Below are 24534 nucleotides of genomic sequence, written 5' to 3' on the forward strand. Positions count from 1 at the left end.
GGCCTGAGTCCGGGGCGCAGGCGTCGCCCCTGCATGGCCCCCCCTTCCCGCGACCACCGCGGGAGCAGACGCCCCTCCCCCGCGGCAGCCATCGGCGCGCGGCGCCCGCTGCCTTCTCGGCTATCTTGTTTTCTCTCACCTAGGTCCAACCCCGGCCAGGGTCTCCCCCTCCCAGCTCGCCCCATCACCGCCCCCCCCACCCCGCTGGAACCTTCCATTTTCCGGGGATCCTGAAAGCAAAGCGCATGGATCTGCGCTGAGCCCAATAAATGTTCCCAAAGCCCGGCCCTGGCCGCTGCGTACCCGGGGCCTCCTTCCCGCATTTGGGAGGCTCAGGTCCTTCGGGAGCGCTTACGTTTTTTGCTGCTCATCATCCCTGCCACCCCCCCCCCGGCCTGTTTGACACCTATCTCAGGTATCTGACCTTCAGCTACCTGTGTCCTCGGCCCTCCACCTCCCGGTCATTCAAACGCACCCCCTCTATCTTCTCAGTTTCTATGACTGTCTCCTCTCCTCCATCTCTGGGAATGACCCCAGACTGGGAGCTTCTCCCTTAGGGAGTCCCCAGCTTTTGACCTCAGCCTCGCTGCCATTCTCTGGCTTTCCTCCCCAGCTCCTCTCCATAGCCCAGCTGGGTAACCTGGAGGAAGGGCAGAGTAGTGATTCCCTCCTGGGCTAGCTGGCCGGTCAGAATCTGTGTCCCCATCACCCCTTCACACACACACACACAGAATCTGTGTCCCCATCACCCCTTCACACACACACACACGCACGGGCTCTCCTTTTTTAGTTTTGGCTTGATCTAGCAGTTTGAGGCCAGAGGAATAGGAAACTCAGGAGCAAGCCTCCCCCTCAACAACTCATTCTGGCTTTTCTCTTTCAGAAAACCGGCCATTCCCGCCGGGCCTTTGGCCGACTTACCCATGGTGCGTGGACTGTGGGTTGCTGTAACCTGTACCCCCTCCTGTCAGTCCACATTCCTTCAGGATGCATCAAGGCCCTGAAGATAGCCCATGAAATATGAGACTCAACCCCATCTACTACCCACCCAAGAGGGTCCCTATGTCCTGCAGCCGAGAAGCCCTAGTAGTGGGGAGGGGACTCAGTAGCACACCCTACCTGAGCATGGGCTTTCTGGTCTCCATCTGTGGGACCAACTGAGGAGGAGGAGCTCATTGCTGTGGTCTGGCAACCAGCGTAATGGCTCCTGCTTGCCGTGGCACACAGAGGGAAACTGAGGCACAGAAACTGATAGACCAGGAAAGTTGGAAATACACCCAGAAGCTTTTGCTCCTAATCCTACCACTGAACATTTTGTTGAGGACCATTTGACAGTAGAAGAATAGGTTCTTGAAGAAGGAGGCTGATGGTGCTGGGTGCAGATAGATAGGAGTTCATTTGTAAGGAGGAGTCAGAATATAGTGCAACTCTGTAACAGAGTTAGGCCTGTTTCCTAACATTAGGGAGGCCTGGACTGGGCACAAGCAGGTGTGTGTGTGTGTGTGTGTGTGTGTGCGCGCGCGCGTGCGTGCGTGCAGTGGGAGCACCAGTGTGAAATGTACAAATGAACTGTTAGGGCAGTTGAGATGACCAGCCCATATATGTGGGTTCTCCAGCTCTGGGCACATTCTGGGTGACTACCTCCCCCCTACCCCACCAGGACATCTCAGGGCATTAGGGACCCTCAACCCTCATACCCCATGTCCTGCCTACCCACCATGTCCCACCCCACAAACACTCTGATAACTGTCTGTCCACGTCTCTCTCCTGCTGCTCCTATGGAAGCGAAGTTTTCCGCTCCTGCAGAAAGCAAAGTTACGGTAGGAAGCTGGCTCCTGCCCTAGCCCTCAATCCCCTTCCTCATCCAGCCTGGGCCTCTCCTCAGCTGCACCTTGATGCCCTCCGGCTGGTTTGGGATAGAATACAGACCTGGCCCCGTGGTTGGTTGAATGCCCTGACAGTACAACTCTGAGGTGACTCCCTTTTGTTCCTGGGGTACAGGAACCCAGCCTTTGAGCCTTGGAACCTGGGGCCTTGTTATTTGGGGTACTGTCCAGGAACTTAAGCTTTTACTGACAGGGAGAGGTCAGAGAGGGGGATGAGGCCCTGGTAAGGTGATAAGTGGGTGGGATGGCCATTTTGAGGTCCCCACAGAGGCTAGAGTGAAGTAGCTAAGGGCCTAGAGGTGGAGCCAGGGTACCGGCATGGGAGGGGCTGCCCCCAGCAGCACAGTCAGGGTAAGGGGGTGTCAGGAACAAAACAGGGGAGAAGACCAGGTCCTGGAAGCCCTGCCTGTGGTAAGATGGAGCCTGCTGGGGGGAAGGGGGGCAGGCAGGAGGCGACTAGGGAAGAGTTGGAGGCAGAGGAAGGAGGCCCTGCCCACACAGACCCCTTCTTCTCCAGACTCGGAGACGGCTGAGGATGACATCAGCGATGTGCAGGGGACCCAGCGCCTGGAGCTTCGGGATGACGGGGCTTTCAGCACCCCCACGGGTGAGCTCTCTGGGTGCTCCTAAGAGCAAGCCCAAGGGCTTCCTCCAAGGGGTGTCTTGATCTCACCGTGCTGCTTTCTCTAGGGGGCTCTGACACCCTGGTGGGCACCTCCCTGGATACACCCCCGACCTCCGTGACAGGCACCTCAGAAGAGCAAGTGAGCTGGTGGGGCAGCGGGCAGACGGTCTTGGAGCAGGAAGCGGGCAGCAGGGGTGGCACCTGCCGCCTCCCAGGCAGCCCAAGGCAAGCACAGGCAACCGGGGCCGGGCCACGGCACCTGGGGGTGGAGCCGCTGGTGCGGGCATCGCGAGCTAATCTGGTGGGCGCAAGCTGGGGGTCAGAGGATAGCCTTTCGGTGGCCAGTGACCTGTATGGCAGCGCGTTCAGTCTGTACAGAGGACGGGCGCTCTCGATCCACGTGTAAGTAATGGCCTCATCTGGGCCCGTACTGTCCCATCTCACTGTGCTGTCCTGCACTGCCCATCTCGCTCCATCGGCCTCCACCCTCATCTCCCCCGCCCTGTCCATCTCTTGTGCACCCCCCCCCCCACTGCTTCCACTCCTGTCCCCGGCTCCACATTCTTCCTCCACCCCTCCTTCCTTCTGTGCCATCACCACCCACATCCTCCCGTCCTGGCTCACCATGCCATCCCCACTGTCTCCAGGACCCCTCTGTCCCTTCCTTGTCTCCTCTAAGAGCTCTAGCTTGTCAGGGGCCCTCTCCTGCCTCGCCCATTCAGGCTCCAGTTGTCCCCAGGATTCCCCCCCCCTCCAGGGCCCCCTCCGTGCCTGCTGTCTCAGCAGCTGCTGCCTTTTCATCTCTCTGCACATTCCTGTTCCCATGTGGGCCTTTTTCTGGGAGGAACAGAACCTCTCCCCACGGCAGCTCCCGGGAGAGCAGGACAGAGCAAGGGAGCGAGCAAGCAACCAGGAGAGAGAAGAGAGTGAGGTGGTCAGGGGCAGATGGGGGCAAGGGGGCCTGTGGAAGCAGGGGAGTGTGGGCTGTGGGGAGGTAGGGGACTGTAAAAGGAAGGGGCTGGAAGTGGGCTCAGGTGGAGGGTTGGAGTGACAGCGGCAGGGGGCCTGGGATGATCTGGTGGGCAACACCTAAAGGTGGCTCCAGGATTGTGCTGGTCCTGGTGGGGGGTGGTGAGGAGTGGAGGTGTTGGAGTGAGGCATTAGAGCCATTTTTGGAGTTTGGGGGCTGGCAGATACAGGAGGGAGATCTGTAGCAGGAGAGGGGAGTGGCTGCATGTGGAGGTAATTGGGAGGACATTCAAGGAGCTTGGGGGGGGGGGCTCAGATTTGTGATGGGTATTGGTATGAGAGAGGCATCATCTTAAAGGAGAAAGAAGGGCTGGGGGGGGGCTGGGGTTGTTGAAATGACTAATGGTGAGCAGAGGAGAGGTCTGGGTCTGGGGCAGGGACCTGAGAAGCTCTCTTGGCTTATCTTGTTTGCATTACCAGGCACTCCTTCCCTGCCTTTCTTTCCCAGGCCCCAGCCTGAGCCTGGAGTTGCTATGGTAACTTCAGAGGAACCCATTTCCTTAGTGATGTCTGTGGTACAGAGCCTGGCCTAGAGCTTCAAGCTGCTGACTAGAAGGCCTTCCCTGCTGTCCCCAATTTCTCTCAGGCCTCACCCAGTTCCCAGAGGCCATTCCCTGGGGACTCTGCTGCTTTCCCTCAGAGTAGGCTGCCTCCCTGCTGGTGTCTGGCTGAGGCCTTTCTCCCTCAGGGACTCAGAATTGCACCCCCTCCTTCCCCTGCCAGAGGCGGGTCTGCAGTGTGGGTAGCTAACTCAGATAGGCTAAAATGTCCCTACACTTAGACACCGCTAGAACTCCTTCTGGCTAGTAAGCTACTCTTTCTGTTTGGAAGGGAACAAGGGCTTCAGGAATCAACTAGTGCTACCCATTTCCTAGCTGTCACCTTGGGCGGCTGTGTAACCTCTGAAGCCTCAGTTTATTCATCTGTAAATGGAGGTTCATATCCTATCTCAGGGCACTGTTTTGAGGATTAAATGACTCAGTGCATTTGAAGCACCTAGTACATGCCTGCCACACAGTAAGTACTCAGTGAGACACCTCGTAGGTTTGTAAGCTCTCTCTAATGTGCCAGATATAAGAATGCCCTCTCAGATTTCTTTCTCCAATCTTTATGTTTGGTGTGTTCCCCCAAGGGTCCAACTGAGGACCCCTAGGGAGGCTGAGGCCTAGCTCTTGGGCATCAGAGCTCTATTAGGTAAGGGGGTGCTCTGGGCTGACGAGTTCTTTCCCTCCTCCTCATCTCCCACACCCCTTGTTCAGGCCCACTTGGTAGTTATTTCTGTGCTGAGCTATTTCTGAGCATACCCCTTGGAGGGAACTTCTGGGCTTCTTAGGAGGGTTTCCAAGGACTCAGGGTAACTTGCACAGGAAGAAGATAAAAACAAAAGCCTTTACTAGGGGAAGGCTGAGCAAAGAGAATGGGATCCTGGATATCTTATTGCCAGGACCCTCAGGTGCCACCTGTTGTGCCCTTCCAGCACTAGGTGATGTTAGGGATGGGATCTGGTCTTTAAGTCATCACAGGGATGGGGCCCTGTTCCCTGAAAGCTGATGCCTGGCCAAGGAGGCACCAGCTCCTTTTTCAGGGACTACTGTGAAGAGTGTCTTGCTGGGGCTGAGCAGGGGTATGGAGGCCAGCTAGGGGCAGGAATTGGGGAGGGGGACACTGCATTCCTGAGAGGGCTTTCTCTCCATCCAGCCCTCCTGTTTTCCCTCATGTTCGCATCTTTAGGTCCTAAGCCTCATTCCTTTTTCTCCCTCATGCTCAGTTCTGTGCCTGCTGTTTCCCAGCTTCTGGGGCCTGGGAGGAGGGGGCTGGCTAGAGCCCCTGGGGCTGAGTTTGGACCTGGACCCAGCCGCTACTAGCCCAGTCTTCTGGTGCATGAGCTGCTGGCCTCTCCCCAGCACCTGCTCTGGCCTGTGCCCAACTCCTGGGGGGTGGGGGTGGGGCAGGAGAGTTTGGCCCCTGTCACCCCAAGCCTGCCCAGCATGCTCCACCACCTAATCCCTGTCACAAGCTGAGGGTCTGGGAGGGAAGGCCCCCTGAATCCCCTACCCCTCTTGATCTTGGTTCTGCAGCAGTGTCCCGCAGAGTGGATTTCGCAGGGAGCAGCCTGACCTTCAGCCACCGCCGGCCAGCGAAGCCCCGCGTCCTCGCCCAGCCCTTCCGCCCCCGTCCAAGTCGGCGCTGCTCCCCCCGCCGTCCCCTCGGGTGGGTAAGCGGGCTCTGTCAGGACCCAGTGCCCAGCCCCCAGCCACCCCCACGTCGCCCCACCGACGTACTCAGGAGCCCGGGCTGCTGCCTGAGGACTACACTGCCGAAGAGAAGCGAGGGAAAAGGCCTTCCGTGGCGGGCACGGCGGAGTCCCGGCCGCAGACGCCCCTGAGCGAGGCCTCGGGCCGCCAGTCGGCGCTGGGCCGTTCCCCCAGGCTGGTGCGCGCGGGCTCTCGCATTCAGGACAAGCTGCAGTTCTTCGAGGAGCGACGGCGCAGCCTGGAGCGGAGCGACTCGCCGCCGGCGCCCCTGCGGCCCTGGGTGCCCTTGCGCAAGGCCCGCTCGCTGGAGCAGCCCAAGGCCGAGGCCGAGGCGCCATGGGGCACGCCCGGGGCCTCGCAGGAAGAGCTGCCCGGCCCCCGCGGCGGCGGCAGTGTGGCCGAGCGGCGCCGCCTGTTCCAGCAGAAGGCCGCCTCCCTGGATGAGCGCACCCGACAGCGCAGCCCGGCCTCGGACCTGGAGCTGCGATTTGCCCAGGAGCTGGGCCGCATTCGGCGCTCCACGTCGCGGGAGGAGCTGGTGCGCTCGCACGAGTCCCTGCGCGCCACGCTGCAGCGCGCGCCGTCACCCCGGGAACCGGGCGAGCCCCCGCTCTTCTCCAGGCCCTCCACCCCCAAGACCTCGCGGGCTGTGAGTCCCGCCGCCGCCCCGCCACCACCCGCTCCCAGCAGCAAGTCAGGGGATGAGCCTGCGAGGCCCCGGAGCCGAGGGCCCGTGGGCAGGACAGAGCCGGGGGAAGGCCCGCAGCAAGAGGTGAGGCGTCGGGACCAGTTCCCACTGACTCGGAGCAGAGCCATCCAGGAGTGCAGAAGCCCCGTGCCACCCCCAGCCGCCGAGCCCCCGGAGGCCAGGACGAAAGCTCCCGCGGGTCGGAAGCGGGAGCCTCCCGCACAGGCCGTGCGCTTCCTACCCTGGGCCACACCGGGAGTCGACGGCGCTGCGGGGTCCCAGACCCTGGAGAAGAACAGGGCGGGGCCTGAGGCTGAGAAGAGGCTGCGCAAAGCACCCGAAGAGGATGGTCCCTGGGGGCCCTGGGACCGCAGAGGGGCCCGTAACCAGGGCAAAGGTCGCAGGGCCCGGCCCACCTCCCCTGAGCTGGGTAAGGTCACTGGGAAAGCTAAGACGATTCCCAGACCTGGGTGGAAGTGGGGGTGGGGGTGGGGAGGTGGGGTAGAAGCAAGCTTGTTTGGCCAGAGCCAGGTCTTGGCTTGGGGCTGCTAGGCTGCCCTCAACACAGCGATGACACAAGCTCAGAAGGTCCTGTGTTAGAACCTGCCCCGTTGCAGAGGCAGAGTGAGTGTGTTTGGATGGAGGCTGACTAGAGCAGCAGTGTAAGACTGGTAGGTCCTAAGGTCCATTGACCTGTTAGGCTGTTGGATCAAGAACCAACAACTGGAAGAGGAAGAGGCACTGGTGGGAACCTGAGGAACCCTCACCCACTCCCTATCCCTCTGCCTAAACAAAACAACAAAAACCATCGTAGCTGGATCTCAGATCCCTGAAGCAGGCAAGCTTTGGGCTACCTACCCCATCTCTCTGTCCATTCCCTCCCCTCAGTGTCTCCTGACCCATCTGTGACCACTAAAATCAGACTCAGCCTCCTTTTCTAGCTTCCTCTCTTCCATCCTTGCCACTTATATCACTGATCTGACTGAGGTCCCTACTTATGCCAACCTGTGCGTTCTCATTGTGCTCTCTCATGAATGATGAGCAACATCAGAACAGAATATCGTTGCCTCTAACCCTGAATTCTGAACAGCAACTTGGGGCTCACTCCTGGGAAGGCAGAGGAAGCCATCCTTCACCCTTTACCTCTCCCTGCTGCTTCTCTCTGTCCCCTGGAGACCTCACTTCTATCTCTACTATTGCACTCAACATCCATATTTTTCTTCATTAAAATTGCTTTTGCATGTATCAATCACTTCAGGATTTTTAGATGAGGAGACCCCCATTCATCAACATACTGACCATCATTATTGCATACCATGCTCCTAACAGGCTAACTGGGTCCTAGGAACGAATGCTATCTCATTTCAGTCTGTATGCCAGCAGTGCAAAGCATTGAGTTTTATTTCTTCTCCTTCCAGCTAACACAACCTAGGCTTAGAAAGAAAATCTCATTCCTGAAATTGATGCAGCTAGAAAACAGCAGAACTGGAATCCTCACTACCCTTTTGGCTGCATTCATTATCCTTTGTCTAGATTATAGAATGTCAAGAGTTGGAAAATACCCAAAGAGAACCACAATAGTGGAGTCTGATTGTCTCTGTGTGTCTGTGTCTCTGTGAGCTTCCTGTAAGTAGGGACTACATCTTACTTCTTCTTATATCTAATGCACATCAGTGATCAGCATGCAGTAAGTGCAATATGTTGTTTATTGGAGGGAAGGATCAGAGCTGATCTTCACAGGCCTCTCTGATCTCCTTGCTGCTCCTTCTTTGAAGCTGCTGGTCTCATGAATTTGATTATTCACCACATGTTGCTCTGGATAACTATTTTTGTATAGGGTGCGTGTGTGAGAGAGTGCACGCGTGTGCATGCACATGCATGTGTGCGTGCATGCTGGTACTGGGGCTTGAACTCAGGGCCTTGCAGTCTTGTTTTGGATTTTTTAGCTAAAGGCTGACACTCTACCATTTGAACCACGCCTTCATTTCTTGCTTTTTTGCTGATTAGAGATAAAAATCTCATGGATTTTTCTCATGGACTTGTCTGGACTTATTTGGACCTTAATCCTCAGATCTCAGCCTCTTTAATAGCTAGAATTACAGGCATGAGCCACCAGTGCCCAACTTCTGCTTAGATTTTGAGTTGCTGGTACCTTGTCCTTTTGGAGCTTGTTCAGTCTTGTACCTCTCAGAGTGTCTGCACAGGGCCTATTATGCCCCACTTGATGGCTGATCTATGGGAAAATACCCACCACACACCCTATCTCCTTTCAGAAACTTGCACTGTGGATTTCAGCTGTGCTGCCCTGGCTTGGCTAAGAACCTTCTTCCTCTTCTTGTCTCAGACCATTCAAGAGGAACCCTTTGTTCCCTCAGCCTACCCTGCTAGAAGCCCCTTCTCTGGGTTTTTAGAATACAAGGCCACCAACCTCACTTCTTTACCTGAGTTGACCCCACTGGGATTATGTCCACTTACCCTGCAACCCCTGTGTCTGGCAGAATCTTCAGATGACTCCTATGTATCAGCTGGAGAAGAGCCCCTGGAGGCTCCGGTGTTTGAGATTCCCCTGCAGAATGTGGTGGCAGCACCAGGGGCTGATGTTCTGCTTAAGTGTATCATCACCGCCAACCCCCCACCCCAAGGTAAGCTACAGGGCTGGGCCAGTAGGTTGAGATAGAGAACACATAGGACAGGGGAGGGTAGGTTCCCCAAGAGTCCTCCAAAGGAGAGGAAAAGAGGAGGGGAATGATCACTGTGGGCTTTCCTGAACCTTGGGAAATTGCCCAACTTCAAGAGAGGGCAAGACTCTCTGAGCTTCTCAAATGAGGTAAGACTCCCCCAGATTTCCACCATGGGAGAGGAGGTGCATTAGGCTGCTGTGTGGTATGGAGGCTGGATGAGATTTTCCGTATGCCCCCATGTGGGCTATGCTGAGTTGGTTCTTGTTATTTCTTCACAGTGTCCTGGAAAAAGAATGGGTCGGAGCTGTGCACTGAGGGCCGCCTCCTCATCCGGGCAGAGGGCGAGCGGCATACCTTGCTGCTCAGGGAGGCCCGGGCCAGTGATGCTGGGAACTATATGGCCACTGCCACCAATGAACTGGGCCAGGCCAGCTGTGCTGCTTCACTTGCCGTGAAACCTGGTAGGGAGCCATAAGCCCAGATCTGGTGGGTTTGAGTTGTGATACTTTACAGTAGTTCTAAGGCTGTGAATCTAGTCTCTTCCCACTTCACCCAAGAGCTTGGGCTTCTCAACATGCTTAGTCTCTTCTGCATGTCTTCCTCTTTGGAGAAAGCAATTTAAACGGTGCTGGTGTCAGGGCAGGGGCCAAATTCCCAAGGCACCTCCCAGGCTGACCAATTCCCTAAGTTGGTGAAATTTGTCTTTGATGTCTTGTAAATACCATTTTCCTGTGGCAGTATCCTGAACAGGGTCCTGTGGGGAAAGCAGATTGTCTTTGAGTCTTGACAAAAAGAATTTGCTCAAAGAACTTAACAGGCATCAGGTGCCTTTCAGTTCATTTCCTCTCTAGGACAGCTCAGCCCCAGTAAAAGGAGAGGATTTTAAGTGCCACTCCCCACTTTCCACTTCCAACCTCAGTGAACCCCAAGCTGAAAGAGGCTGTGGCTAAGAGCACCATAAGGGGATGGCTGTTCCAAGGCTGCCTTGTTTTCTATTTTTACAAAATCCCTCACTCGGTGTCAGACTACTTCTTTGGGTTTCAGCCCAGTCTTTCTGGTTCAGGTGGGCCAGGGACCCATGTCAGGGTGTATGGCCTGTGCCGCTCATTCAGGTGACTGGGTCTGACAGTGTGCCCACCCACTGTATTGGGGCAGTGGGAAGGAAAAGGCCCAAACGTGACCATCATGGGGGTTGCCATTCGGGGGTTCAAATCTAGCTCAGACGACAGTGCAGGGCAGATGAGCCCAGTGCCAAGAGCAGGCTAGCCCAGCTCAGCGTTCTGGGATGCCTGCACCGATACTTCAGGGCCCTAGAGGAGGCTAGGATTCAGATGGCAGGGGTGGGGGAAGACATGAGGGGAGGAGGAACAGCACATGATGTTCTGTGCCTTTCTTTCACTCTGTGCCACAGGAGAGGTAAAAGCAGTCCAGTTTAGTGTCAGGGCCCTTGGTTTCAGCTCATGCTAAAGTAGCCTCTTTGGTTGGACTGTGAGGCTGTGTGTAACAGCAGTTCTTCATCTTGCTTTGCTTCCACATCCTTCCTAGGAGCCATATTCAAGGCTTTCTCTCTCTCCTCATTCTCCCATCACGCTGATTCATGCCCATCCTTCCACTGCATGTTTCTACCCTTCCATCACCTCAGAGATCTGGTCTCTGAGTCAGCTCCCAGCTCCCCTAGGGGGCCCAGGCCTGGCTCCAGCACTCCAGTCAATACCTGGCTTGAGCTGAGATCTGGCAAGAGGTGGGGTGCAGGGTGCCCTAGTACTGGCTCAGGGCCACTTGGGAGCCTTTTAAGGTTGGAAAGGCAGCTTGGGGCACAGCAGCTGTCAGCACTTGACTGGGAGTTCTGTTTGCCACATTGAACCTCCTCGAGCTTCAGTTTCCTCATTTGTAAACCAGAGATAATTATACCATCCTCACAGATGAAAGGGAATGTGCGAAACATCTTTATGAACTGTAAAGCTGTAGACAAATGTTAGTTGTTAAGCATTCAGGGGTGATGCTGTGCACATAAGCTTGGCTTTCCATGAGGACCTGGGATGCACCTTGTCCCTTCTTAGTCCTCTCTTCAGACGGTCTGCGCTTTGGCAATGCCAACCCTGATCTCACAAATCCCAGGGGTCCTCTAGATACTCCTTATTTTCCAACCTCTGGGTCCTCAGTCTGTCACAGCATCTCTGTGCCTCTTCTGCCCTGAGGAGCCAGAAAGCCTTTATCACATTAATTGATAAGCCAGGCATTTCAGCAGTCCCCCTTAAGTCAGGCTGGCTCCAGGGCCCAAGAGGCAGGCACCCAGGTCCAAACTCAGCACTGGTTGTCATGGAACAAGCTGACTTTCTTACCCTACAAGGCACTGTTTGGTCCAAAGTAGCTGGATGGGAGCCAGGGGACTTGGAGAGGAGCCAGTAGGTGGAACTAGTGATGGTAAAGACATTTGGCAAGGGGGAGGCAGGGCAGCATAGCCCTGAAGTCTGTAGGGAGTGAAGGGTGGGCCTTGACAGGGAATCATGCAGCGAGAGCGGTGGGAGCAGGTGGAGAGGATACTGGGATAGTATCTTATGGGAAGAGACATACATAGAGCCACATTCCTTTCTTCTTATCTCCCCACCCCCACACCCAATGCCATGGAAACCGGGGCTGGCTGCCCAGTGTGCTTCTGTGGTGCCCATCCCAACAGGGCCAGCTTTTTTGAGAGTCCACAAATCTCTATTTCTGGTTGGGAACTACAGTAACCAAGGCAACAACAGAATTTAGCCCCTCTTTTTGGGGAGTAGGGGCTGTGCAGGCAGTGCCTGGCATTCGTAAGTTCTGGCAGCCCCGCCCCGACCCTAAGTCCCTCCTTCGCACTGAATAACCAACTCTCTCATGGAGGATTGAGACTGGAGTGTGAGGCGTGTGCTTCACTCGAGTGAAGCCTTCTCCAGCCACTGCCTCATTCATTGCATAGGCCCCTGCCGAGCACCCACCAGGGCAAGTGCTCCTTCTCTAAGTGGTTTCTTCTGTTTGAGGGGTGCCATGTGCTTTTCTTTCAAATCCTTCCATGTCCTCTTCCTTGATATCTCTACACAGAGCTGAAGAGATACAGATGTAAATAGCCCCATGGCAGGTGGCGATAGTCCCATCTTTTAGACAGGAAGACAAAAGTATAGAGAGGATGAAGACTTGGAACTAGAAGTAGGCCAGCAGTCTCTATTAAGTCTTCCTGGAAATGTTTTAAACAATAAATGATTTGGAGTGGGTTGTGCAGTGGAGGATTTGAAGTTTTCATTCAATGTCATTTTAATTGTCCTGTGCATTAAGTCTCAATGGCTAGAGCTCCTCCCTCATTGGGATGCTGAGCTTTAGGATCTTGAGACTTTTGCAAGCTGAGGTCTCCCAAGTAGCCCTCCCAGCCACTGTACTATCCAGTTCCCTTTCCTGATACTCTGAAGAGTTTCAGGGCTAAGATGGGTTTATGTTCCTGAGCTTGTAAAAAGGAGACTGCTCGGGCCTCTGGGTAGTCTGATTGGGGGTTCTCAGTGTTTCCTATTGATTCTCCTGTGTACTCGGTTGTGGCTTTCAGCCTGTTGTCCTTGGCACTCTTGGCTCCTTGTCACTGTGGGTTTTGGTAAGACGCCCTTCGGTGCTGGTCAATGGAAGAGGGGCAGTGTGGCTTCACATGCCTGCACCTCCACCTTATCACTTTTAGGTCTGTGTTTGAGCCTAACGTTCTAGGCTAACTGGTGGACTCTATGCTCAGAAAGAAGTGAGGTTCTGTGGCCAAGGTGAATTGACAGTGAACATTTGGGACAGGGGACAATGCTAGTCAGGCACATTCTGGCCCTGCTCATATGATCATCACTCTTTTTCTCTGTCTCTGTCTGTCTGTCTGTCTCTCTGTGTCTCTGATTCTCTCTCTCTCTCTTTCTATATATCTATATGCATATATATATATATATGTATGTATAGATATAGATTTAGTAGAGAAAGAGAGATTTCAGTCTATGCACTTTTTTTTTTGTAGGGGAGGGCCCAAGACTGATTCTCAAACTTAGTACTTGATGCATTCACTCATTGGCTGGTACTCTGCCAACTGAGCCACACCTCCAACCCCATGATCATTACTTTCACACCAAAGAAGAAGCTGTTTATTGGGTTCATGCATGTAAACAAAAAGGAAGAAAATCATGCCCTCAAATCCTACCCTTCTCTTCTGCCCCAGACCCCTGCCTCTAGCTGCAGAGTGTCAGCAGCAGCAGCAGTTTCTTCTTCTTCTTTGTCTTCATCTTTGTCTTCTTTTGTGCTGATCCTAGGGATTGAACTCTAGGCCTGGGTGCTACCCTGAGCTCTTCAGCTCAAGGCTAGCACTCTACCACTTGAGCCACAGCTCCACTTTCAGCATTTTTGATGGTTAATTGGAGACAAGCACATCATGGCTGGCTTCAAATTGTTATCCTCAGATCTCATCCTGCATGAGTTGCTAGGATTACAGGCATGGATCTCTGGTGCCTGGCTAGTTTCAGGTTCTTGGTGATGGCAGTTACTGCTAATGCTGGGAACCTTAATATACCTCATAGTTTCTGTTATTCATCTTGAACAACATCTGGTCTGAGAAACATCTGAAAAAGTAGGGTGGCATGGTCCATTCCAGCAGACTCAGCCTCCTTTCCCCTTCCTTCTAACAACAACAGGAGTACCCTGTGTCCCCAAATCTGTTACCTAGAATAGACTTTACCAACTGTCTGTGCAAAGAATGGAGACCTTATTTACTGTGGATGCAAACATTTTATCTAACCTGAGGCAGTCCAGGATAATCATATGTGAGAAATTCAACATTTTCCTGCTAGGTTAGTCTGACCATGTGAAATTCTCTGTGATCATACATACTTAAAAAAAATCAATCATGGAGCTTGAACTCAGGGCATGGGCACTCTCCCTGAGCTTCTTTGTTCAAGGCTAGTGCTCTCATCTACTTTGATCCACAGCCTCACTTCTGGGTTTTTTGTGATTAATTGGAGATAATCCTGGAAATAATACTGTCCAGGATGGCTTTGAACCGAGATCCTCAGATCTCAGCCTCCTGAGTAGCTAACACTGCAGGTATGAGCCATTGGCACCTAGCCATACATCCCTTCCCTTCCCTTCCCTCTCCTCCCCTCTCCTCCCCTCCCCTCCCCTCTGCTTCCTACAGGTCTGTCCAGCACAGTGCCTCTCATACATTAGGCCCTTTTGGGGATCTCACTGAGGCCCATTGGCCTGAGGATGAAAGATGGGGCTAGTTTGGGATTTTATGAGACGGAGGGCCTGAGAGGCCGGGGCGGGTGGATAAAGCTTCGTCTCTTTACCTAGGGTCTAGCTCCTGATGCTCCTCAAGTTGGAAGAGGGTATTATTTTCTTGCAGGACTTCAAGTCCTTCCTTTCTGCAGAAGTCTTTCCTCCCTTCAAGCTGGGGCTGATCCTTCCTTTCCTTTCCTTTCCTTTCCTTTCCTTTCCTTTCCTTCCTTCCTTCCTTTCTTTCTTCCTTCCTTCCTTCCTTCCTTCCTTCCTTCCTTCCTTTCTTTCTTTCTTTCTTTCTTTCTTTCTTTCTTTCTTTCTTTCTTTCTTTCTTTCTTTCTTTTTTGGTCCAGTCATGGGTCCTGAACTCTGGGCCTGGGCACTGTCCCTCAGCTCTTCAGCTCAAGGCTAGCGCTCTGCCAATTGAGCCACAGTGCCACTTCTGGCTTTTTTTCTTTTTGCTTATGTGGTGCTGAAGAATCGAACCCAGGGCCTCAGGCATGCAAGGCAAGCGCTCTACCACTGAGCCACCTTCCCAGCCCCTCTTTCTTTCTTTCTTTCTTTCTTTCTTTCTTTCTTTCTTTCCTTCCTTTTCTTTCTTTCTTTCTTTCTTTCTTTCTTTCTTCCTTCCTTCCTTCCTTCCTTTCTCTTTCTCTCCTCTCTTTTTTTCTCTTTCTACAAGATTTGACTAAGTTCAGGCCAGTTTCAAACTCATGATCCTCCTACCTCAGTCTACTGAACACTGAGCAAAACTACAGGTGCATCATCATGCCTGACATGCTTTATATATTTCATTATTTTCTTTTTGTGCCAGTACTGGGGCTTGAACTTAGGAACTGGGTGCTGTCCCTTAGCTTTTTGCTCAAGGCTGGCACTCTTAACACTTGAGCTACAGCCTCACACCTGGATTGTTGGTGATTAATTGGAAATAAGAGTCTCACAGACTTTCCTTCCCCACTGGCTTAGAACTGCAGTTCTCAGATCTCCTGAATAGTTAGGATTATGGGTATGAGACACTGATGCCTGGCAAATACATTTTAAGTCAAAACTGAAACATTTGGCACCCAGTGCCAAGTCTTACCTCCTGATAGTTTATACCTTCTGTTCCTCTTGCTTTTCCATGGGACATTGCTGTAGCATCCATTTCTAAAAGGATTTATGAGAACCTACCAAAGCAGTGCAGGTGGAAGAAGAGTGAAGGGCCAGACCAATTGGAAATGTAGACAAACCTCCAGCATGTTTCTTCTTCACAACACAGAGAGCCCCTCTTGGCCTTGCGAATAAAGGCTACATTCCTTAAGCTGATCACTACCTTCTGGATCCCTAGCTGGAAGGGTCAGAGACCTGAGGATGCATCAACAGTGACAGGACGCAGCAAAAGGCACTTGCTCTCACATTGCATTTCTGGCTTCTTCCCCCAGCTCTGTCACCAGACAGTTGAGCTACAGGCCTCTGAACATGTGCTTTCCAGGCCTCTGAACACTTGTTCATGCAGGTGCCTCTGCATTGAATGCTATTTTTTTTCCTGTTTAAATACCACCTCTTCCCTCAGTTCCCTCTTTTCCCCTGAGCCAAAAGTCATCTCCAGCTCTCCACAGCACTCTTATGGCCCTTATCTGCTCCTTTCTGGGCACCTTGTCAATCATTGCTGCATGCTGTTCTAGTCATCCCTGGGCTTGACTTGTCATCCTTACTAGTCAAAGGCTGCTGAACACATATCTGGGCCTTCTCTATACTCTAGCCTTTGCTGTCACCCCTGGAGGCCTTCCTGGACATCCAAGGACTATGTAAACGACAAGGACTGGATATGAGGTGGAAGTTGGGGACAGAAAGCCTCAGGAGCGGGGCTGGGAAGGTGGCTCAGTGGTAGAGCACTTGCCTTGCATGCTCGAGGACCTGGGTTTGATTCCTCAGCACCACATAAGTAAAAAAAAAAGAAAGCCTCAGGAGCTCCAAGTACTGAGGGCATTCTGGGCAACACATGAAGACTAGGCAGGTTAGTGAGGCTTTGCCTAAGAGTGGAGGAAAACATGGTGCTATAGTCCTAATAGTATGGTTCCCAGACTGGTAGCATCAGAGTCCCTTGGGAATGTATCAGAAATTTAGACTGTTGGCCCAGCCCAGACCTCCTGAATTAGGAACTCTAGGATTGCATTCCAGCCATGTATAATCTAATGGGCCCTCCAGGTGATTTTTACTGCACAGTAAACTTTGAAAAGCACTGTAGGGGTTTAGAGATCTGGCTCAAGATGAGAGGCTAGCTGGTGCAGCGGGAAGTTCACGGGCTGTGCTGGCCCTGCTCTAAAGCTGAATGACTATGTTAACCCGGACTCGATGAAACTACCTAACAGTTTTCTTTCTCCCATGAGGATCAATCAGCAGTGGTCCCTAATCTTTCACATGCATAGGAATCATTTGAGTACTTTTGAAAATGTCATTTCCTGATCTAGTGTCAGAAAAGCCTTAATTCTATAGGCCAAGCAAGGCCCAGGAATCCGGTGGCGCACATTTCATGTGTTAGATACTAACTAGTATCTAATGTGGTGGCTGCAGCTCTCTCTGTGGTGAGAACACAGGGCCGTTGGAAAAGGTTGGGACAGGCTGGTCTGAGGAAGGACAATTCCCTTATTTGTGAGCTTCCCAATGCCAGTGTTTTCATTAACTGCGTTTGACCTGGGAACAGTTGTTCAAAGGGCTGATACAGGAATGGGTGGTCAGTGTGGGAGGCCTTCTGTGGTATGGTGAATGTATATACCTCTTAGGTGGGGGTATCTCTTCCCTACTTCCTGAGTGTTGTTTTCCCACAGGGAAAACCAGGCTTGTAGGTGGAGCAGGGCTGGCATATTAGGAACTAGCTATAAAGGTGGTTTGGGCCATGGAACCCAATGACAGACTGGTAGAGACAAGTGTGGGGCCCCAGGATCCTCCATCAGCATCTTTGACTATGAAGTTTGGTAGTATGTAAACATAGGGACCACCGCTATTACTTCTCCCCTGAACCTCCTACCTGGACAAGGCTGGTAGTCATTTTGTCCAAGGGGCTTGAGGACCTGGGCTTGCTCTATGGCTAGATGTCTCTGAGATGCTATTCCCACAGACGCCACCAGGGGTCTCTGAGGCACCCAGCAAACCTTCCCAATCTCACATAAATCTCTTCCCCACCCTCCCTCCGTGGGTGGGGGAGCTACCTCAGCACTGTCCAGCCTGGGGGTGACCCTGGAGCAGGACTCCATTCTTCAGGAGGGAGGGGGGCCATGCCTATGACCTCAGTGTCAGCTGAGGGCCAAGCCTCTAGCAGCAACCCTCCAAGACTGCCAGCTTGTAGATGGGCCCTCCCCTCTTGGTTCCCACCCTCCCTTCCTCACTGGCAGTGCCGGGAAACACTGGTCATAGCTTGGGAATGTGGCCCTGGGAGGGGATGAGGTGAGAAGGGGAGGGAGAAGGACATGTGGCCCCTGTTTAACAGCCTCCTCTTGAGGCTTCCCAGCAAGATGCAAATAAGTGCTATGAGGAGGGGGCTGGCAAGGGGGAACCACCCTTACCTTAACCTTAGCACTGGTGGCATGATGGGTGAAGGGCAGGTTTTCAGCAGGTGCTCTGCAGGGCCCGTGGGGTGCTGACCCCATGTTCTGGAATGACTGCTAGGCCAGGACTGGGGAGGAAGAAGTGGGGTTTCTGGACCCCCATCAGGTCGAGGGGGAAGAGAGCAAGCAAAGAGTGTGTTGGCTGTAGCGTCGAGGCTGATCCGTGCATTCCCAGATGGGGTGGGGGGCTTAGGAAGGGGCAGCTCCTTTGGCGGACTTGGGGACCCTAATGGGTGAGGCTAGGCTCATGAATGGCACAGTACAGTGCCACCCACTCTGTCCCCCTCTGTGGACCGAGCCCCCCACTCCCTCCCACTCCTCACCTGGAGCTCTGCTCTTGTCAGGGCCCTGAGCTGTAAGGAGAAGAAAGGCAGACCACTTCTTGGGAATGAGCTAGGGCTAAATTCAGCCATTCCATTGGGCTCTGCCCCTCCCTCTGCTCCCTCTCGGCTCCAGGCCCGGCTGCCTGTGGTCTCAGCAGGCACCACCTTCCCAGCCAGCGCCTGCCTGCCTGCCTGCCTGCCTGCCTGCTTCAGGCTAGCCTCCCACTGGCCACCCCCCCTCTCTTCCCCTCCCCCAGGGCCCACTCAGTGGGGCCTCAGCTGGGGCAGGGAGTGAGTGGGGCTTGGCCGGCTGGGTGCCTGTTCCCTGGGGAGCCAAGGCCCGGTGGGCAGTAGGAAGGCGGCAGGAAGGACCGGTGCCAGAGCAGAGCCTCCTGGAAGGTGCCGGTCGGGGTCCGTGTGCAGAGTCTCGGAGTGAGTTGGGGTGCAGCTCTTTGGGGGCTTAGAGTATCGGGGGGGGGGAGCCAGGAGGAGGGGCCCCGGGGGCTGTGGTGGATCCATGTCTGTATTTGGCAGTCGGATAAGAGCCAGCTCGGCATGGCTGGGCCCCTGGCCAGCTCTGGGGGAGGGTGTCAGGGCTCTGGGGACACCTTCCCCCCAAAGGCACACGCTAGTGTCCTCTCCACCAGACGGAGTCACCCTTTTCTGTGGATGACTATGGCTCCACTTCCCCCTCCCTGTGGACTTTTGGGGTCCCTGCTGTAGAGTTAGGGCCAACAGGTGCTCCTGTGGTATCTGTGGCAGGAAGCTGAGAAGGGAGGGGGGAAGGGCAGGCTGGACACTGCCACATCATTGGCTCTGGACCGAGGTCAGAATGGGACTCGTCTGAGGTGTGTGTTCCTCTGCACCATGCCTAGCCTGCCTAAGAAAGCAGTGTCTTGGTTCTGCTACTCTGGGGCTGCAGAGACCTGTGCTGCCTGCTTTGGGGGCCTGTGATTGGTCGTTTGGACTCATGCTTCTCGCCAGGAATGCAAATTTCCTGCTCCTTTGGAATTCAGAGTTCCCTCTCAAAGTCCATTTGCCACCCTTGTGCTGTGGTGTCCCCTCCTAGAGGGGTGAACAGGGTCAGTGTTGGCAAGGTCTGAGGTGGAGAAGGAATTGGAGCCCAGGGATAACAAGGACTTGGGCATGCAGTTGGATGGAGTCCAGGAGGTAAAGTCAGGGCAGGGCCCACAGAAGCCCTTCACTCCTGGGCTCTTTGTGACATTCACAGCTAGTATTTGGTCTCTCTGTCTCTTCCTCCCCTGGCATCCTCTCTGTCTCTCCTCCAGGTGGGTCCACATCCCCTTTCAGCAGCCCCATCACCTCCGATGAAGAGTACCTGAGCCCCCCAGAGGAATTCCCAGAGCCTGGGGAGACCTGGCCCCAAACCCCCACCATGAAGCTCAGTCCCAGCCAAGGTCGTCATTCTTCTGACACTGGCTGCAAAGCACCACCTACCTTTAAGGTCAGACCCCTGAGATGGCTCCCAGGCCCTATGTACCCCGTTCTTTGAGATGCCCCTTGGGGCCATGCCTAAGCGTTATTATTCCTCCTTATCCAAAGCCAGCCTCATTGAGACTGACGTGGAAAAGATCTCTGTCCCAAGTTCCCCAGCACTCTACCATATCATTCCTGACACTTTGGGGTTCCCTTTCAGGTCTCACTCATGGACCAGTCAGTAAGGGAAGGCCAAGATGTCATCATGAGCATCCGTGTGCAGGGTGAGCCCAAGCCTGTGGTCTCTTGGTAAGTAGTGGCCACTTACTACCACCCCCACAGCATCTCCACTTCTGAGAGCTGGCTTTGGCGGAAGGGAGCAGAGCCCTAGAAGACTTCCTTGGGAGTTCTTACCCCAGGGCTAGCAGTGCCACTCCCATCCATGGTGAGAGGTCACCATGGTATTCAAGGTTTATTCAGAGCCTTCTTCTCGGGAGACATTGGAGTAATATGAGGTTCACATCTGACTCTTAGTCCTGGACAAGGCTAACCCACCCCCATCCAGTCACTTGATACAGGGTGACTTTTGAGTTCCTCTCTACCCAATCCTGTGCTTGGCCTGGGCGTTACCATTTGTTTCTGAGCTTCCTGGGGAGGCCCAGAATTCAATGTGGGTCTCAGCTGCGGTGCCTAGCTTACCCCAGGCTCCTAGAACATGTCCTGCCCAGCATGATTTTTATTGGTTTAGCTTTTGTGTTTTTCATTTTTAATTGATTGTCTGGTCTCTTGTGATTTTTGTTGTTGTTAACATTGTGAATTCTTTTGTATTCCTTTTGGAAAGTGGGCAAGCCATCTTTCTGGTATTAATAGATGAAAATTCGACATGAGGAAGTTTAGGAACTGTTAACAGCGAAACAGCAAGGTTGTGCTCCCAAGTGCAGTGGGTTCTGAGAAGGGAGAGTCAGGTGGGCCATGATGGTTGGAAGTTCTTAGCAGGGATAAGAATCAGGGTTAAAACCTAGCCCTGAAGCCCCCCGGGGGTGCCCGTGGGCAGAGGGATAGATTTGGGGTGAGTGAGCAGTGTGGGGAAGCAAAATCTTGCAATAGCTGGGGGAGGGGGTGGCGGTGTTCCTTTCACTGCACCTTCAGGGCGAGGCCCGGGCTCTAGGACTGAGTTCTTACCCTTCTGACAGGCTGAGAAACCGCCAGCCTGTGCGCCCCGACCAGAGGCGCTTTGCAGAGGAGGCTGAGGGAGGACTGTGCAGGCTGCGGATCCTGGCTGCGGAGAGGGGCGATGCTGGCTTCTATACCTGCAAGGCAGTCAATGAATATGGCGCTCGGCAGTGTGAGGCCCGCCTGGAGGTTCGAGGTGAGAACCTCACACACGACCCCCTCCCCTGCAATTTGGCCCAGGTCTCTATCCTACTAATGGCTCTCACACAACCTCACCTAGAGAGTGCCACACTGAAAGGGCCATGAAGATCCCCTCGTTTGGCTGTTTCTGTATTATACTTGAGTAAAGTAGGGCCAGAGAGAAGAAGCAACTTGCTGAAGGCCACACAGCTAATGTTTCCAGATTCATCACGCCAGCCCCTAATGTCAGCTAGAAACCCTGCTTCCTGTAGCTGGCTGTCTTCTCTCCACACTCTTCTAAGCCTTTGTCACCCTGCTCTGCCCAGGCCCTTCCACATCCTGCTCTCTTCTTGCCCCTCCTACCCATCCCACTGGTATACAGTTGTCATGATGGGGCAGCAGTGGGGAGTCTGGTGGTTGGACCCGTTCGGAGGGACCCTTGGGGTGACTTGGGCATGGAATATTGCAGGGACCTCAGGTGTGCTAGGATGACCAGAGCCCTGAAATCCAGAGAAGGCTGGGACCCCAGAGTTGGGGAGCATAAGATAGGGACATTTAGGCAGCTGAGATGATGGGACCTAGCCAGGTTACCCCCCAGGGACTACTGGGTTTTCCTCTCCATAGGCTGGCCATTTGCTGGGCCTCCTTTACCCTTCCTGTGATGGCAGAGTACCAGGAATCTCTCTTCAGCTTTTCACTCCACCATCAGCCCTCCCCACCTTCCCTGGGGCTCAGTCCCTTCAAACCCAGCAGAGGCCAGCTTGGGAATCTTGGTCCTTAGGTTCATAGTCGATCTGCCAGCCTCGCTTACCTTCTCTCTGGCATCTGTTGATCCTATGGTTGCCATTTCTTTGTTCTACAAATTCTTCAGCCCCTTTTCTCTGGCTGACTCCTTCTCCAGGGTCTAGCTTTGCCTCCTTTCTCTGTGTTAACCTGTGTCTTGGTGCTTCTCCTCTCTCTCTGGGATGCTTTGCAATATCCCACAGGCTTTGAGTGGAACCTGTGAATGTCTCTTCCCTGATGCCCAGCCGTCTCCACCTACCTAGGATCCTCAGGGACCAGGCTAGCTGTTGGCCCTTGCACCCCACGGCCAGTCTTGGGGAGCTGAAAGTGACTGCCCTGCAGGTTTAGAGGCAGATCCACAGCCAGTAGGGCCCTAGCTAGGTCTGTGCGAGTGTTTGTGGGTGTGCGCATGCATGTGTGTGTGTATACACGCGCGTGTGCTGCACTAACCTGCCGCTTGCTGACTGAGGTTTTTGTCTGTACACAGGCGAGTGAGCTCAGGGGGCCACCTGCGCTCCCCCCAGCTACCCTCCGAGCTGCGCCCCTGTCTCAGGCACCTCTCGGACCTCGCTGTGTTTCACTGCCTCCTGCCCACAGACCCAGCCGGCCCACCGGCCCGGACCCGCCCAGACTCCCCTATCTTTCCCAGCCCATGCAGCACTCTGGGGGTAGCCCATGGGGCCCTGTGGACCCTTCCTCCCAAAGTGGACATGTGGCTGTGCAGGCCAGGAGGCCCTCAGATGGACTGAGTGCTGGGAGGGGCAAGTCAGGAGGGGTTTCGAGCCCACCCCCCCCACTGTGGGGGAGCACTAAGCGAATGCATGTGCTATGTTGCTATAGGCCACTGTCTATCTGTTTGTCTGTCTGTGTGTCTGTGACAGTCAGGAAAGTCTGCCTCTTAGATGGAGTGGGGTGAAAGGACAGGGCATGGCACCCATAGGGTGGTGGAGGGGCCCAGAGTGACAGGGGCTGTGGACATAGGGTCCACTGGGAGCGAGCAGGGTGCTGACCATTCCAGAAATGGGTTTCAAATGGCACAACACTTTCTATTCCACAAGAGACAAAAAAGCCAAAGGCCCCCAGCTAAGCCCTGGCCCTGGCAGGTTTAGGGTCCAGTGGGACATCCACAGCCAGGGCCCAGGATGCTGTGGGAACAAGGGAGGTAGCCAGGATTGGCACAGCAGCGGGACCATAGTGGGGGGTGGAGGTATTTGGAAACACTATTTCTTAGCTCAAATAAAGTCCAGTTTGTACCCAGCTTGTGTGCTGTGTTTTCTTTTCCACCGCCGTTGCTGCCACCACATAATCCTCTCGATTCTCCTCCTCCCAATTCCCTCTCACTTCTCCAGTTCTCCCTCTCTGGGCCAGCTTGGGTTGCTATCTTAAAGCCAGGTCTAGAAGCCCTTTGTTGTCCTGGCCGGGATGGGTGGGCTCCCCCTCTCCCCCCCATCTTCAGAGGAACAAAATGCATCTCTCTCTCTGTGTCTGTCTCTTTGTGTGTATGTGTGTGTCTCCCTCGCCCTGTACGTCTCTGCTCTGTGTGTGCCACCTGTGCTGCCTCCCCCTCCCCTCCCCCAGCACACCCTGAAAGCCGGTCCCTGGCCGTGCTGGCCCCCCTGCAGGACGTGGACGTGGGGGCCGGGGAGATGGCGCTGTTTGAGTGCCTGGTGGCAGGTCCTGCCGACGTGGAAGTGGACTGGCTGTGTCATGGCCGTCTGCTGCAGCCAGCGCTGCTCAAATGCAAGATGCATTTTGATGGCCGCAAGTGCAAGCTGCTGCTCACCTCTGTGCATGAGGACGACAGTGGCACCTACACCTGCAAGCTCAGCACAGCCAAAGGTAACACTGGCTCAGGTCCATCCCAGAGTCGGAGGGAGGGAGCTGGATGTGAAAGAGCTGGGGCAGAATAAGAAGCCCAGGAAACAGGAGTCTATCTCTGTGGAGGTGCAGATAGTGCAAGACTCCAGCCTTTAAACAACAAGCACCTAGAGTAATACCTGGGACAGAAGGTGCCTGCTCCCGTGTCCACTGTTCCCCTGTGGGGTCAAGTGTACTAAGGGGTAGCAAACAAGCCTGGACTTAGGCTCTCGTTCTTTCCCTGGAAATTGTCAACCATATGTTTGGACAAGTCTCTTCCTCTATCTGAACTTGACACTAATCGTCTGTTTTTAAAAGATCATGCTAATACCAGCTCCATAGTGGGGGTTGGCAGGATCAGTGAGATCATTCATGCAGAGATCAAAGTGTAGGGCCTGGGCAACGGGTGGCATCTAATAGGTGCCAGTTGTTGCTATGCATGACATCTTGGATCTGGTCCTATCCTCCTGGATACGCAGAGGTGATGACACCTTCCTCAGATGGTACAGGGAAGAATTCTGAGGAGGGGGGAGGGAGTGGTGAGAGAAGCAGTGGGCTTGGCTTCTAGAACCTTCTCAGCCAAGCTGTGCTTCATCTTTGGTCGCCAGAGTGAGGCAGCAGGGAAGCTGGGCCAAGCCCTGGGTTTCCATGGCATCCATAGCCCAGGTTGGCAACCTAGTGTCCTGATGCCCATCCTTGATGACCTCCAGCCTCCTGAGACATCGGGTCTATGGATCTTTGTCCACTGCCTCAGCCCTCATGCCCAGAGCCTTTGCAGGG

General features: G+C 54.2%; 1 protein-coding gene across 1 annotated transcript in view; it reads left to right on the plus strand.

Annotated features, from left to right (window-relative positions):
- Nucleotides 1-24534, plus strand: part of Speg (SPEG complex locus) — a 58519-nt gene that overhangs the window by 8770 nt on the left and 25215 nt on the right. The window contains exons 2-10 of the mRNA XM_013011748.1: nt 2404-2493; nt 2577-2913; nt 5619-6913; nt 8982-9125; nt 9443-9625; nt 19614-19789; nt 19982-20070; nt 20955-21130; nt 23476-23736. Coding sequence (XP_012867202.1) covers nt 2404-2493; nt 2577-2913; nt 5619-6913; nt 8982-9125; nt 9443-9625; nt 19614-19789; nt 19982-20070; nt 20955-21130; nt 23476-23736 — 2751 coding nt within the window. The remainder of the gene's footprint in view (nt 1-2403; nt 2494-2576; nt 2914-5618; nt 6914-8981; nt 9126-9442; nt 9626-19613; nt 19790-19981; nt 20071-20954; nt 21131-23475; nt 23737-24534) is intronic.

Source organism: Dipodomys ordii, unplaced genomic scaffold (assembly GCF_000151885.1).
Source record: "Dipodomys ordii isolate 6190 unplaced genomic scaffold, Dord_2.0 Scaffold1, whole genome shotgun sequence".
NCBI lineage: Eukaryota > Metazoa > Chordata > Mammalia > Rodentia > Heteromyidae > Dipodomys > Dipodomys ordii.